The following is a 16,347-nucleotide window of genomic DNA, read 5'->3' as shown; positions in this document are numbered from 1 at the left end:
TGCCTGCTTCACTCTGTGAGCTCCCCCCCAGCTCGGGGGCTGGGCTGAGGCTGGGACCCTTCTTGACCCCATCCTGCTGGCTCTGCCAGGACCCGGCATCCCACTCGGACATTGTGGATGCTCGGCTGCCCTGTGTTTGTGTTGACAGGCTCTGTGACCTTGGGCAAGTCACTTCACCTCTCCCTGCCTCAGTTTCTTTATTTATAAAGTGGAGATGATAATTTACATAATGACGAGGTTGGTGGTTTTAAAGAGTTACTATGTATAAAGAGTAAGAACTAGTAATTAGCAGTTCTTGCATAATTACCTTTGGCATGCCCCTCCCCCCCACATGTAAATTCTGTTTTGCTTCTTCCCATGCCCAGTATCTAATAGGGGTTCCAAGTCAGGATTTGGGATTTATTGGCCAGGTGAATGCCCTGAGCGCCCAGGGACATGGCCATTGCTCAGAGTCAGTGCTTACCCTGAAAATGACCTTAACAGTAAAGCCCAACAGAGCGAGATGCCTTGTGCCTTTTCCTCCTCCCACAGAGTGCCTGCCAGTAGCTCTGGACACCTCTCGCCTCACCCCCCGAAGTGAAATGGAAACCTTGAGCTTGCCTTTCTCAGGCACGGCAGTCCATATCTCAAACCTGGCTCTTCTACCTTCCTTCCGCAAGGTTCTCTCAAAGGCTCTTCATTCTCTCTTTTTCCTGGTGGTCCAGCTTCAACCCTCGTCCCCTTCAGCTCTCCCCTTACACAGCAGCTGGGGTGACCTTCCCAAGGCCCAGGGAGGTAGGCCTTGCCAGCCTCCTGGCACAGCTAGCTCCCTTCTTCCTGCTCCAACCTGCTGGAGGGCCTTTGCACAGGCTGTTCCTGTTATCTGGAAAGTCTCCTGTATTTTTGTCTTAACTCTTTCTTGGTTGTATCAGAGTCTGGGGATCACCTTGTTAGGGAAACTTCCCCGTGTCTGCCCCTAACCACTGGATCAGGAGCTAGCATGCTGAACAGTCTTCAGCTCCCTTTCTGAGGGCAGCAGGGAGGAGGGCACATACCTGCCACCTCAGAGTGGGGCCTCTGGGATTTAAGTCCAGCTCTGTAACTTTCCAGATGCATGATTCCTAGGGGGTGGGGTGGGGTGGGTGGGATGTCAACACCTCTCAGACCCTTGGTTTCTTCTGTAAAATGGGGCAGTGGTGGCAACTACCCCACAAGATACTTGTGAAGATGAGAGAAGCTAATACGTGACACGGTGTCCAGCACACAGTGAGCTCTGTTGGAAGTGTCTATGCCAGTTGTAACTCTTACCATTTCCCCTGCGGGTGTTATCTCTGTAGTTGAGTAGTTGATTGATGAGACCCTCTCCCTGTTCAGACTGGGCAGTCCATGAGTGTACAAGCTGTGTGCAGTGTTGTTCACGCCTGGATAGTCAACCTAGGACCTGGCCTGGGGTTGACACCCAGCAAATGCTTGTCAAGGGAATGGATGTGTTCCAACCCCATGGACCTGGGGCATTGTGGAACGGTGGGGCCTGTTGGTGCTTGGGCTCTGTATTGCATGCTCTGAGAATTTTGCATAGCAGAAGGTGGTGTGGTGGGCACACACGGCCTCTTTCTTTTGAAACCACCCCTCCATACTCTCCACCTCACACATCTTAGTCTAAACTGGGTAGGGAGGGGAAGTGTATAAGTAGAGAGTTATTCTCATACCCAGCTAGAAAAAACTGAATCTTTATATCGTGTTCAGATTCCAGCTCCTACTCACCAGTCACTGTGTGAAGAAGTGGCAGTCTCTGGTTGACTTGTTCCCTGAGAATGGCCTCATGAGGTCCTATTCTCCTTGTCCACGAGCCTCTGGTGTCAGTACCTGCCCCTCATCTTCCAGAAGGAGAAAACAGAGCTGAGCAGGGCATGGAGTGGAAGGGTGGGAGGCCTGTCAGTGGGGTTTTCATTCTATCTGTGGCCACCCCTAGGCCAGGCAAGTGAATATTCTCACCCCTAGGCCAGGCAAGTGAATATTCTGTGTTCTGCTTAGGACTGTGCCTGCTTCCAGCTAGGGAGACAGCAGTGCCCAGTGCAGAGATACCATTTATCTGTAATACCTCTTTTCCTTGACATATGTATAATACTGAGTGCTTACTTAATCTGTGCCAGGCACAGTCCTAAGTGACTTACTTGAATTACTTTATTTAATCTTCATTTAAGAGGAGAGGTTACTGTCCCTATTTCATCAGTGAAGAATCTGAGTCTCATTGCTTGCCCAGGGTTATCCTGCTGGCAGGTTGCCTCACTGGCAGAGGCAAGATTTGAATCCGGATCTGTGTGAGTCCCAAGCCCCAGAGCTCTTGTGTGGTCTCCAGAGAATATGAGCAAAGGATGGTGTATGTATTTGGAGGGCAGATAGTGCAGTGACCTTGTGAGGATGGATAGCCTGAACCCGACAAGGTAAGATTTGTTCACAGCCTCCACAGAAAGAGGGTCTCCTGCAATTTCCTTTCCACTCCCAACCATGGTGCTGGGGTAAGGGCCTCTGCAGAGGGAAGCAGCCACTGTGCACGCAGATAATTCATCTAGCATTTACTTGATGCCAGGCACTGTGTCGGATGCTTTAAAGCATGTCCATCTCTTAATCCTTACAGCAGTTACAGGAGGTAGGTTCTGATAAGACCATCCTACAGAGAAGGAAACAGGTATAAGGAGGTCAAGGAGCCGGCATTCAAACCCAGACCTCTGCCCTTTGAGAGCATGTGGGCATAACCCAGGCAGGCCAAGCTGATGAGGGCTGCCGTTAGACCGATCTGCAGGCCCTGCCTGCAGATCAGGGGCCTAGATCTTGGCCCCAACAGCACCAGAGCCCTAGGGGAGGATGGGATTGGTCACTTTGCTACTCACCAGCATGTACTCTCTCAGATACATGCATAAGCAGAGGCCTGGCATTCCCGGCCCGCTGCTGCCCGTGGCTTTGTAGGATGGTTGAATTGCCTACCTGCTCACTGCCCACCACTGCGGTCGGCTGTGCCTTAGGCGTAATGGCACGTGAGATGTGAGACCTGACTCCTGCCCCCTCAGAGCGTGCACACATGCAGGCAACATCCAGTAAGACAGAATAACTGGAGAATGCTGCTGAGAGCTGCAGGGGTTTCGTGGTGGCCAGCGCAGGCAGGGGACTGAGAAGGCACTCTGGAAGAGGTGGCAGAATTTCGGGAGAGGAGGAGGTCTGGAAAGGCCCAGTGACGATGACCAGGGACCTGTTATTGACTGAGCACCTGCCATGTGCTCTACAGACATCACCATCGCGAATTGTCACACAGACTATGACTTAAGTTCTGTCCTCACCGCTGTGTTGCAGATGAGGAGGCAGATGTGTCCACATGGGTGGCATAAGCAGCAGTCTAGCCCTGGTTTGTCTGAATCGAGAGTTGTGGAAGGGGAAGCTGGGAAATGAGGTAGGAAGGCGCATTCCTGTGTTCCTCAGTGAGCACCTGCTTGGTGTCCAGAGCTCATACATGTGGGGAGGCAGAGGATGACACTTAACTGTAAGAGCCCAGAGGGAAAGGTGCCGTGATGACAGCTGCCCAGAGGAGGTTCAGAACATCTGTGTCAGAATCGGGTTGAGGCAAGCAAGTCCGTGTGGGTGTCCCCAGGGAGCTGCACTTGAAGCTGATTTTGAGGGATCAGTAGGTGCCAACTTAGGAAAGGTGGAAGCAGGGCCCAGGCACCCTTAACTGAGGGGACAGCCCCACACGTCTGTGTCCCCCATGCAGAGTGGCGATAGGTGGGGTGGGGACCCCTGGCCCACCCACAGTCTACCCTTCAGATTTGGATCTGGAAGGCAACCCTGTGCCCATCCTTGCTGTGGCACAGCATGTTAATTAGGCGGCTTCTTTGTCTGGGAGGGGCCTTGTGTTGAGTCTCTGAATGAGCAGGAGTGGTGACAGCTATGAAAACACATGGTGCCCCGCCAGAGGCTCCTTGGAAGCCCCTCGCCCCCCACCTGGCCTCTGCCTGTGCCTGGGCATGGAGTGTGCTCTTGTGTGCTCCTGGCCCTCTGCCCACATCCATGCTGGCCCCTGTAGATTGAGGGGGCAGGGCGGGGCACAGGGGCTCCATGAGAAACAGAAGTGTGGCATTTTTCCCAGACCCTGCTGTGGGACGCTAAGTGGGCCGGTTTCCCCAGAAGGTGTCTGGACACGTCCATCTTTAACTGATGTGACGTGCTTCCTGGAGCTGATGTCTGGTGACATGCCCAGCCAGTGGCGGGCTGAGTGATGGAGGCCCTATGCTCAATATTCTGTGTTTGGGTTTGGGACTTGGGCTTCTTGTTTGTGGCCCTTTCTACCCAAAAGCATGTTTTCATCTCTCAGCATCTGCATTCTCTGTGTTTTACGGAAACTTCCTCAGAGACAACTGCCTAACCCAGGTGGGAGGTGGGTCCCTGCCTCCCACTTGCCTTCCAGCCCCCTTAAGATTTGGAAGAGTGGGGGATCCCTGGGTGGCGCAGCGGTTTGGCGCCTGCCTTTGGCCCAGGGCGCGATCCTGGAGACCCGGGATCGAATCCCCACATCGGGCTCCCGGTGCATGGAGCCTGCTTCTCCCTCTGCCTGTGTCTCTGCCTCTCTCTCTCTGTGACTATCATAAAATAAAAATAAATTAAAAAAAAAAAAAAAAAAAAAGATTTGGAAGAGTGGGATATGGAATGTTCTCCAGGGAACAGAGGATGTCTGGCCTGCTAGGAAACAAACTAGGCTTGCAGAGGGCTCCAAGGATCTGGGCTCCTGGCCTTTTAGGGTAGGTGTTTGCTGCCAAGCCAGCCAAAGCTCCAAGAGAGACCGATTGAGGAAACCTTGAATTTATAGACAGCTTTTATTTTCCAACTGCTTTCCTGCCCCATGTCATCTCTGTGCTTGCCCCAAACCCCTGAGGGGCAAGGAAGCCAGTGCCAGAGGGGCCCTGTGGTCTCATCCACTTGCTCTCAGGGAAGAAGGGCTCAGTGTGTCTATCCAAGAGAATGTAAGGTCCATGAGAATAGGGACAAGGCATCTCATTTCCATACTCAGTGTTGGTGGTGGGGGGGGGGGTGGCTCAGTCACGTTTGCATGACTGGGCTCTAGTCCGCGCTCTGCAACTCACTACCTGGCTGATCATGTGGTGGGTCTATCAACTACCCTAAGCCTCAGTTTCCTCAGATCAACTTCCCTGGGTCGCTTAAAGATCAGAAATAGTAGTGCCCACGTTGTCCCAGGGTCAGGGCTGTGGCCTAGCCCTTTTGCTAGGAAGCCCTAACAGCTGTGCTGATCCTTCAAGCCTCTCTGTCACGTTTCCCCAGACATTCACAGCCTGGTGCAACTCCCACCTGAGGAAGGCTGGCACACAGATAGAGAACATCGACGAGGACTTTCGAGATGGGCTCAAGCTCATGCTTCTCCTGGAGGTCATTTCAGGTGAGGCTCCTTTCCACCACAGCTCAGCCCACACCTGGGACAGGTACCCTGTAGCAGATCCCAGGACCTACCGTCCTGGGCTTGCTAGAGAGGAGGGTGACGCACAAAGGGCTGCAGCGTGTCCAGGCACTGCTGTGGTGGGGTGGACTAGAGTGCCGTGGTGGCTGGTTCTGGAGAGTGGGGACACTAAAGCTTCCCTTTCCCTCCCTTTTTTTCGGTGTGTGGCTCTCAGGAGAGCGGTTACCTAAGCCGGAGCGGGGCAAGATGAGAGTGCACAAAATCAACAATGTGAACAAAGCCCTGGACTTCATCGCCAGCAAAGGAGTCAAGCTGGTCTCCATCGGGGCAGAAGGTGAGCTCGGATGAGGCAGCTCAGTTCCTGACCTGTAGGCTCTGAGCCTCAAGTTCTGTGTTCTGAACAGAAGCCGTGTGGGTGGTAGAGAGAACACTTGGGGGTGTGCAAAGCACCAATATATATCCAGCAGAGACCACAGTGACTACCCGCAGTGTGATCACTGAGCCCACAACCTCCTCTGCCCCTCCACTTGCAGAATAATCTCCTGCGGGGTGGTGGGGGGAATGGCTTTGACTTGAACCCTGGACACCCTCATCACCCTGCTTGTGCTGAGCCGGGGAGACACTGACAGACATGTGACCTGGCATCTCTGTGTGCCTAGAACACCTTTGCCCTTTGGCCCTGCCTGCTATCTGTGGGCAGGAGGGAACAGAGAAGAGGGGGACACTTAAGGCCCAGTGTCAGGGCTCTAGGGTGGGGAGGTGCAAGTCCAAAGGTCAGTAAGTAGACTTTCCTGGCTTCATGACCTGAGAGTTACCCAGGACACTCTGTGCCCCGTGGGGACACCCAGGACTGCGATCCTTCATTCTAGACCCTCCCGCTAGAGCAACAACATGCTGTCCCCTCCAGCAGCCAGCTTGTCTTGAGCTCACAGGCGCTTTTGGAGATGAGGTGAGGCCTGATGGAGCCCAGAAGCTCACCATCAGCTTGCACTCACAGTTCAGCTCATTAGAGCAGGATTTCCTACACCCTGACATCCATGTTGTCCCAGCTTTTAGAAAAACAAAGAAAACTAATTGCCATTAATGACAGGGCTCTGAGAGTTTGGCGAAGACTCTAGGCCAGAGTGTGTATGCTGAGTTCCAAGGCTCTGCCCTTGCCTGGGACCTCTTGGGGAGGGGTGCCAAGTGTCACATGCCATGTCGAGGTAGTTGGTGTTTGTTTAAAAAAAAAAAAATCGAAACCCAAAAAATCAGTTGGGCCCTCAGATTTTCTGTCCTTAACATGGATCTTTCCTTCTGGCTCCGCTCCAGCCTTCTGCTTCTCACAGCTGCATTTATTTTGCTCAAATGCTAGCCTGTAAATACAAGTAGGGGTTAGAGGAGAGACCTGGTGGCACTCATCAGTTTTCATTTGAAGAAAAACTCCGTCGAAAAATGTTCTCTGTTCCTGCCCAAATTGGTTCACTCCCAGTCCCTGTGACTGCTGGGCCCTGAGACAAAGCTGGAAGGCAACCCACTGGAGGCGCCCCAAGGGCTCCAAAATACTTGAGAGCCTAGCCCCTGCCCTGCCCCCTGCCCCTCCATGCAGTCTAGGCTGGAGCAGAAACATGGCTTCCTTATAGGGGCGCAGCTGGTGCATGTGTCACCAGAGAAGAGGTGTTCCCTTCCTCCAACCCCCCCGCCCCCACGGTCTCTCCCTGCGTGACTTGCCCGATGAGGGAGCTGTGGCCTCTTCTCCAGCTGGTGTCCGTCCTCCTGCTCTGCAGTGCCCAGCACTTGTGGGGAGTACACAGTGTAGATTTCTTGACTGGGTTGCCGCCCTTGCCCTAGGCTGAGAAGACTGCCTGGTTTCCGGGTCTGGGGTTCTGAGCCCTGGGAAGGGACCCCACAGACATTGTGTCCTTCCCCTGCTCCAGCCAACAGGCTACGCATGTCTCCTAATCCCAAAACTCTACAGCGGAAAGCTGCCCTCTGCCATTAGCCGGTGGCTTTGCTGTGGAGAGTATCTTTATTATGGCTCACGAGCCCCTCCCTTCCTTCTCCAGTGTGCCCTTGGGGAAGGCTGGGCCTCATCCTATGGGTGATGGCTCTACATTGAGCCCATCCCAGAGGTTTCTGTTCTCCAGGGTTAGTGGACAGGGTCTGTCTCCCTGCACCTGCTGTGCTGAGATGTCAGGGGGATGGGGTGGGCAGAAGGCATTCAGGGGACCACCATGGCCCGTCCGGCTGGCAGACTGAGGGATGAGGCCACTTGCATGCAGTTCTCCTACCCAGCCCTAAACACATGGTGCCCCTGAGTGTTACAGAGGTAACTTCTCTCTAAGCCCCTGAAGCTGAAGAACATGTGATACAGACCCTTTTCTCTCACTCCCGGAAGTTTGAGAGTATAGTTGGTTTTCTGTTAAGAAAGCATGTCCCTTCCCAGCTGGGCCTGTGTCCCCGCTCTCCCGGTCCTGCATCATCTTCCACAAGGGTAGGGTACTGGTACAGCAGACAGTAGTGCTCACGAAGGCAGGCAGAGAACAAGTTAACCCACAAACCCACAGTTTTATAAATGATGGTCAGTGTGTGAGGGGGAGGGCAGGCTGCTGGGGGGAGGCCCTGGGCTTGCACCTTCTGATTGATGGTTGGAGAAGCTGTTTCGGGGAGGTGACGGCAGAGGCTCAGAGGGTGGGAAGGCCATCTGATGAGAGAGTCCAGGGGTGCACTTCGTGGGTGGGCAAGAAGTGTGCGCTCTTTCGAGCAGGAAAGACCTGGCTTTCCGAAAGGACACAGCCCGAGTATGCCGGGGAGCAAGGGGCTGGGTCACCCCGGGCAGGGTTTGTAAGTGGGATTCAGGAGCACAGGCTTCATTTTAGATGTGGTAGAGCATTAAGCAGGTGAGCAACACAAATCCGATGTGCTTTTTTTTTTTCATTTATTGTGTGTGTGTGTGTGTGTATATATATACACACACACACGTACATATACATATATATATTTAAAGATCTTTATCTCTAAAGTGAGTGAGAGAACACAAATGGGAAGGGGCAGAGGGAGAGGGAGAAGCAGACTCCTCACGGAACAGGGAGTCCTCAATCCCAGGACTCTGGGATCATGACCCGAGCTGAAGGCAGATGCTTAACCACCTGAGCCACCCAGGCATTCCCCACCCCCTCACCCCCGCTCCCCACCACCCCGCACCTTTTAACGTGATCTCCCTGACTGCTTGCGTGGTGGTGGGTTACACAAGGCACTTAGGAGGCAGCGTGTCGAGCTCTGGGTGAGACCACAGTGGCCTGGACAAAGGTGAAAGGACGTGGAGAGATTCTCAACAGACAGTAGTACTAGTCCAGCACGCACCTGCCAGTGGAGAGATGTGCCTGTAACAGCATGAGGGAGAGGCTGACAGACAGCTGGGGGTGCCAGCCTGGCACCTGGGATAAGCCTCAGGGAGGAGCAGTCGTGAGCTGGGTGAGAGAACAAGCTGGCCAGGTAGGAAGAGGCTTGTGTGGCCCACAGCACATGTGCAGAGGCTAATCAGAGCTGATCTACATAGAGGCAGAAGGAGTTCCCTCTGGCTTTAACAACCTTCTCACCGTCTGCCCCCTTCCCTGCTTGCAGAGATTGTGGACGGCAATGCAAAGATGACCCTGGGAATGATCTGGACCATCATCCTCAGGTTTGCCATCCAAGACATCTCTGTGGAAGGTGAGAGCCCACAGATTGGCAGAGTACAGCCTTTTTGCCCTGCCCTGCTTCTAGGTTGGGGCAAGTTAGATGACAGTGTTGGGGTTTTGTTTTCCTGCTTGAGGCCCTGCCCTGTTTCCCCAGAGTCCCTCACAGGGCCCCTGCCCTGTACAAGAGTGGTTAGTGAGATGCTGGCCCCGGCTGCAGGGGGGGGGTACCCACGCAGAACCCTTTGGCTCCTGAGGTCTCCGTCTCAGTGGACCCTCACACAGTCCTCGTCAAAGGGGCATGATTGGTCCCATTTTACAGTGGTGGAATCTGAGACACAGAGCAAACTAGTGATGGAGTCAGGCCTGGCCTGGTCCTCCCCTCACATCAGCACCTTCGTGTTTCTGTTTGACACCCCCACCCTCAGACCTTTGCCTCTGTGAACCTAGGGCCAGGCCAGCCAGGAATGAGCTGCTTAACTTCCCTCCGAGCACTTGTGTGTACCACAGCATGAGAAAAGTTCTCCCAGCCAGTGCGTGGAGGGAGCTCCTGCAGCAGGCCACAGTGGTGACCAGGACAGAAGTGTACCCTGTCCCCAGCACTCCCAGTCTGTCGAGCACAGAGCCATGCGTGGGGAACAAACGACCTGGCCCCCTCCCACTCCACTTCTCTGAAGCAGCCACATCTGGGAGACCCTGAGTGGGCAAAGCCAGCATCAGAGGCTTGTTTGGCACCATGTTCTGGCAGATAAAGGCACAGGCTTTGTGGTCAGAAACATGGCACAGTTTCAGGCCCTGGTGCTCTCCTGTCACTGCCACTTCCTGGGCAAGTGACTGCTCAGGGTTCTGGGTGCAGGTTGGTGGTTAGGACCAGCAGAGGCCTGCCAGTGCTAGGAACAGGAGGAGTTCTTACTACTGGCTGTGCTCGTATTCCGTCTGACTCCTGTCCTTGATCTGAAAGTATCCTTCGAAAGTATTTGAGCCAGTGCTCACTGTCCTTGTGTGTTCCTCAGAGACCTCTGCCAAGGAAGGGCTGCTCCTGTGGTGCCAGAGGAAGACGGCGCCATATAAGAACGTCAACGTGCAGAATTTCCACATCAGGTAAGCACCCAGCCAGAGCATCCCAGCCCATTTCCTTCCCTCGCTGCTCCCTAGGATGGAGATCTATTCTGCCACCTACTCTGTTTTCCTGGTTCTGCCCCATGGGTCAGGGCCACCAAGGCAGGAAGTCACGTAGCACAGGCACTGGTCTCCCACAGTGGGCCATCTCCCTCCACAGTGGACTGTCCATTCAGGGGAATCTTGCAGCGCAGTGTTCAGCAGGTTATGCTGTCCCAGTGGCAAGCACTTGCTCATAAAGTACTGGTCACACATCAGAGGCTGGTGTAAGTGTTTACATGTATTTACTCCTTAATCCTCACAACAATCCAGTGGCATGTAGGTGCTGTTACTACCCCATTTTACAGACATGGAAACTGAGAGAGCAGGAGATTATGAAACTGGCCCACGGTTGCACTGACAGTAAGTGAGAACTGAGATTTCACCCCAGACCATCCAGCACCAGCAGTCACGTTCACGGCTTCTCTACCATTCTGTCTCTGGGCAGTGCCTGGCGCACGTGCACACACACACACACACACACACACACACACGCACACACAGTCTACCTCAATAAATGGGAATTAACCATTCCTATGAATTTCCTGGGCCATCAGTGCTTGTGTGATGGTGAGAGGGCCTCTTTTTAACCTTTACCTTTCCATCCCCAGCTGGAAGGACGGTCTTGCCTTCAATGCACTGATCCACCGGCACAGACCAGAGCTGATCGAATATGACAAGCTGAGAAAGGTTTGCTTCTTGCATGGCCCAGAGATACATTGAGTCTGACCCTGACCCTGGGACGCCTTCCCCTAGCCCATCCATTGCTGGCATCTGTAGCTGGATTCTGTGCTCAGATGGGCTGGGAGAGCCTGTGCCAGCTATCACCAGACCTCAGGCTCTGATTCTTACCTCCCTTGCTCCCCTGGGGGACTATCTCCTTCTCCCTTTATGGCCATTGCGGCTGCCCACAGTTATTTTAGCGCCTGGCCAGCCGTGCCATCTAGCTCCCCCTCCCTTAACCTTTTAGATTCTGGAAGCATTTTCTCTTTGCCTAACGGAGAAGAGTGGTAAGGAATTTCAAACCGTCACTGCTGGCAGGTGTTTCCCATGTAGGGTCCTGTTCTGATTTGCCTGTACAAGGCTTGTGATCCTGTAAGACCAAAGCCCTGCCCTGTAGGAGCTCCCAGACAGTGGAGAAAGCAGGATAATGTGTCCAGAACAGACCAGCCCCACAAGGTCCTGTACATGTGCTCAGGCTGAATGGGGGCAGGAAGGGAATAGGACCAGACAAGTGCTGCGGAGGAAGGATGACACATCTGAGCTGGCATGGTCAGGCAAGGGCCCCTGGAGGAGGGGACATACTCACTGGGGGTAGGGGTATAAGCCTGCACTTGGCCTGTTCATGCTCTGCCGAGTAACCCGATTGAGCTCTAGCTGGATATTGACTAAGGCACGTGAGGGAAGATCTTTAATTCTGTGGATAGTGGGGAGACAGCGTGAAGGATGCTTCAGGAAGGCTGGACCTTGGAAGCTCTCAGTTTACTCCCTCCCCGCCGCCCCCCAGTGCTCTCTTGGGTGTGAAGCACAGATTTTCTCAAGTTGCAGGACAGAAGTCTTAATCTGGAGTCTGGAGGGTTGGAAAGTTTAATAAAAGAGCACACCTGCATTTTCTCTGGAGAAGAGGTCGACAGTTTGCCCCACAAAGATTTCCAGAGGCGTTCCTTTGAGTGGGAGTTGACTGTACCTAGGTATCCCCCTCTAGCCCCCACATCAGCACAGGGAGCTAAGAACTGCCTAAAGAATGCTTTTAGTCCTACCCCTTCCCAAAATGCTTCCCTTCCGGGCCAGCCTTGGCCCTGTGCTTCTACACCCTGCCCCTGACAGAGTTCTGCCTCCTTCCTTCACCTCCCTCCCGCCAGGACGACCCTGTCACCAACCTGAACAATGCCTTCGAAGTGGCCGAGAAATACCTGGACATTCCCAAGATGTTGGATGCGGAGGGTAAGCACATCCCTTTGTTCAGTCACCACCCTGTTCCGTGAGCATGTCTTGCAGTAACTTGAGGTTAGCTGGCAGTGCCAGTGAGAAAGGCTGAATGAAGCTGGTCAAGCCAGGGACAGGGTGCTGCCTGGGAGCCAGAGCGGGAGCAGCCCGAGCAGACCAGACAGGCTCGGGTAGGGCTGGGGGAGGACTGGGGGAGTGAGGGAAAGGAGAATCTTGAAGAGGACGAGTTCTGGGGGCTGCATCTCTGAACAGAGCCCTGCCTGAGTCCTGCTGCTCCCCTGGAATGGGCAAGCCAGGTGGCCCCGGAGGGCTGGCTCCTGCAGACAACCAAGTCCGGAGCCCATCAAAGTGGAGTGTTTGTTTTTTCCTTTTCCGGCTTTGCTCCATTTCCCAGCCACGCACCACCCCCAGCCAGGACCCATGGCTGTGGCCTCTGGTGGCCCCTGGGTTTGACTGTCCGGCAGCCCCTGGAGGCCATTCTCAGAGAGAGGAAGTGGCCTCATTTTAATCCAGTTCCCACAGCCTTGGCCTTTCTAGAGACCACGGGGGATAGAGGGGCTGAGGGTGTGGACAAGCCCACTGGAGTCACCAGGGGTCACTGAACCCATTCTGAGGGTCCTTCTCCTGGGATGCCTGTGGTCTTGGGAGACTTTGGATCCCAGTGAGCGACCACCCACCCCCCGCCCCTACTTGGGCAGTTTAACCCTTGTCGTTCACTTACAGACATCGTGAACACGGCCCGGCCCGACGAGAAGGCCATAATGACCTATGTGTCCAGCTTCTACCATGCCTTTTCGGGAGCGCAGAAGGTACCGGGCAGGGCCAGGCCGGCCCACCTCGCCGCCACTGCCCAATGCCGCTGCTGCCTCTCGCCTCCCACGCTCACCTCATTTCTCTTGCAGACGGCAGTGGCCTCTCTCCGACTGGAAGCCACCCCCCCGACTCCAGGCATCACTGCCCATTTAGTCTTTTCTCATGCTATCTATTGAGTGCCTGATATGTAACAGACTCTGTTCCAGGCACCGAGGACACGGTAGTGACTGTGTCAGGTGGGATCCCTGGTGTCACGGAGCTTATATTCTGGTGGGCAAGACAGGGGGCAGGCATGTCCACAGATAAAGTCCTTTCATGTGCTGATGAGCACAGTGGAGAACATGGAGCAGGATGGCTATTTCAGCTGGGGGCCACGCCGGAAAGCTTCTGAAGGGTGCTTGGGATTTATGGGCAGGAGCTACCGGATGAAGATCAGCAGGAAAAGCATCTCAGGCCGAGGGTAGAGCAAATGCAAAGGTTCTGAGGCAGAAATGAGCTGGGCTAATTCAAGGAATAGCTGAGAGGAGAAAAATGAGGTTGGAGATGGTAACGGCCAAGACGTTAGAATCACAGTAGCCCGGGATCAGGAGTTTTATTCTAAGGGCCCCAGGAGACCACTTGGCAATCTATTCTGGGGTGGTAGGTGGTTATATAAGACATGATCTCACTGATGTTTGCAGAAAGATTGGTTAGCCTTTGACCCCTCTGGCCCTAAACAAGTCTTCCTTTCTAAAGCCAGTAGCTCGTGTCACAAAGCCAGCTCTGGTTAGGAAAGGAATCCTCCTATTTGGACTTCCCTCTCGCCCTCTACAAAACCTTAATGAAACATGCCCACACCGCCGGAGCCGGGGTTTGGCTTCCAGTCCAGAGCAAGCGCTATTCCTCCCGCATGAGCCTAGGGTCCGGCCCCGGCCGCCCTCCCTGCAGCTTTCACTCTCTCCTGCCTCTCTTTCTCTCTCTCTCTCTCTCTCTGCGCAGATATTGTAGGCACTCTGAGGCCAGATGAGAAAGCCATCATGACTTACGTGTCCTGCTTCTACCACGCTTTCTCGGGGGCTCAAAAGGTGAGCTGGGGCGGGAGCACCCCTCGCTGCTGTGGCTGGAGACTCGCCCTTGCTGTCCCCCTTATGTCCCCACCACCCATTTGTGGTTGGAGCCCTGGCCAGAGGACAGGCCCAGATAGGAAGGGTTCTCGTGACCGTGGGCCCCCAGTGACACCACTGAGCCAGCGCTACCACTGAGCCACTGAGCCAGTGCTGATCCAGTGCTGACACGCCATGGATATTCTCTATGGACACAGCCCACCCTGTGGGGTGGTGGCATCCCAGTGTCTCAGGGTGGTTGAGTCCCACCAGAGCCTCAGTTTGCACCCGTGCTCCTGACGCCTTGGTCACCCTACCCTTCTTTTATGTAGTCCACACTGGCCACTTTCCTGCTGCCCTGGCTGTGCTCTTTCACAGGGGAGCATTGACCATTCTGGCTCTCTTCACAGCTCCTTCCCCCTCTCAAATGCCCCGGGAAAGGCTTGGCATTTGCAGGTTAAATCCTCTCTTGGTCCGCCTCTGCCAACCCAGCCTGTCGGGCTCCATTCTCCAGCAGGGCTGCTGACACGGGCAGAGCAGTTGGAAGTGTCTGTTCCCAATAGCAGCTGTCCTCTTCCACAAGAAGGTGCCTGGCTGCCCCTGGGGAGAGAGGCCTGGGCACCTTTGTCCCCTTCATCTGCCTTCTAGTCTCTGGTCTTGGGCAGCAGCAGTGTACTCCCAGTGACTTGATACTTGTGTCACCAATTAAAACTGGGCAGGGCGGAGGAGGAGAAACTAGCTCTCACTAATTGAGCACTTACTACATGCTAGGCAGTCCTCCAACGACTCTGCCCGTACAGTTTCTAGTCAAGTTCTGTGCACACCCCAGGGCGGGTGGGTGCTGTTACCTTCATTTAACAAAGGAGGAAGCCAGAGTTCAGGGAGGTAAGGAGCCATTCGTGCAGTCACAGGACAGGGACTAGACTACCTATCTTGTCCAGACCACCTTCTCCAGGGCCCCAGGCCCAGCGGGGGCCTTCTGTGGGCGGTCTGCTCTGGTACCTCTTAGCAATACGACCTCGAATGAGTCCCTTCCCCTCACCTTCCCCATCTGTAAGACAGGGATCATCCCATTCCCTGTCTTAAGATTGTCCTGAGGATGAAATGACCTCAGGTTGCTAAAGGGTTTAGTTTAGAATAGCACCCAGCCCCATGAGTACTCCGTCAGTGAGCTAGTGGTCAGCAGCCTGTGGGGCTTGCCCCTGTCTACCATCATCCCTCTAGCCCCGTGGCCACAGAGTGAGTTTCGTGGCCTCTCACTATCTATCTGGTGTGTGTGGTTGGAGCTTATGTTTGGAGTGTTCTGCTGGGGGGCACAGGCAAGGGGAGCGAGGGTGGGCAGTGCTGGGATTCCTGGACTCACACCCAACCCAACTAACAGCACGTTTGCCGTGGAACTCACCACTCTGCAGGCTCAGGCCAGCCTCACTGCCTACCACTTCACCAAACTGCCTTCCTGGGCTGAGCACTGGACTCTGCTGTGGTGGGGGCTGGGAGGCCTTGAGGGATTTGTGGGAGCGGATACTGGCAGGAAAGCTCAGGCCAGAGCATTCGGGGGTTTTGGAGGCAGCTGGGCCCCTCTTGTGAGAGAGGAAGTAAAGGCCAGGCTGTTGGGAGCCGGCGGCTCACCAAGGGACGTGCAGCACTTGGGCTTCTCCAACTGTGGGTGCGGCTTCCCCCAGCCTGTGTTTACTTCTCAAGACAGCCATGCGATGCTTCTATTATTGCTGCTTTTTGTCCTCAGAGACTCAATCCTGTCTCTTAGAAGAGTGCTCTCTGGCATTTGTTTTGTTTTATGAGCACAAGGCGAACTCCAGACCTAGCATGAAGCATGCCCATTCTCTCCTGAGAGTTTATTTCTGGTCACTAAGCATTTGCTCCTTATTCCTTTGTTCACTCATTCATCAGTGCTGAGTACCTAAAACATCCCCAGCCCTGAGCTGGGTGCCAGGAATTCAGTGGTGAAGCAGAGCACCGGTGATTAGCAGCTCGCACCTTCATGGGTCTGCCCAGCAGGGTGGATTTGAGCGCTGGGGTGCCCCTTGTCTCTCTGAAGTCAGGGCTCAGGGACTGACCTCCATGATGCCCTCACAAGCTGTGACCTTAGTTCTGTTTCCTGCACTTACTGGGGCTGGGTATTCATCAGCCGAGGCCCTCCTGAACCTAGTCTTTGAGGAGCACTGCCTGGGGCCATTCATGTGTGTCCTGCAGCATGATGCACAATGTGTGCATGTGTGTGCACATGTGTACGCAC

General features: G+C 54.4%; 1 protein-coding gene across 6 annotated transcripts in view; it reads left to right on the top strand.

Moving 5' to 3' along the window:
• Window positions 1-16,347, top strand: part of ACTN4 (actinin alpha 4) — a 72,978-nt gene that overhangs the window by 40,420 nt on the left and 16,211 nt on the right. For 3 of the 6 annotated variants that reach the window (XM_077852877.1, XM_077852837.1, XM_077852857.1), the window contains exons 2-8: window positions 5,305-5,419; window positions 5,652-5,771; window positions 9,041-9,127; window positions 10,107-10,194; window positions 10,863-10,941; window positions 12,114-12,195; window positions 13,990-14,075. In XM_077852877.1, the coding sequence (XP_077709003.1) occupies window positions 5,305-5,419; window positions 5,652-5,771; window positions 9,041-9,127; window positions 10,107-10,194; window positions 10,863-10,941; window positions 12,114-12,195; window positions 13,990-14,075 (657 nt within the window). Of the gene's footprint in view, window positions 1-5,304; window positions 5,420-5,651; window positions 5,772-9,040; window positions 9,128-10,106; window positions 10,195-10,862; window positions 10,942-12,113; window positions 12,196-12,921; window positions 13,008-13,989; window positions 14,076-16,347 lie in introns of all 6 variants that reach the window. The other 3 variants (XM_077852868.1, XM_077852829.1, XM_077852846.1) reach the window with 1 other exon arrangement.

The sequence above is a fragment of the Canis aureus genome, chromosome 1, assembly GCF_053574225.1.
Source record: "Canis aureus isolate CA01 chromosome 1, VMU_Caureus_v.1.0, whole genome shotgun sequence".
NCBI classification, from domain to species: domain Eukaryota; kingdom Metazoa; phylum Chordata; class Mammalia; order Carnivora; family Canidae; genus Canis; species Canis aureus.
The sequence above is the reverse complement of the archived record's forward strand: the minus strand, read 5'-3'. Positions and strand labels throughout refer to the sequence as shown.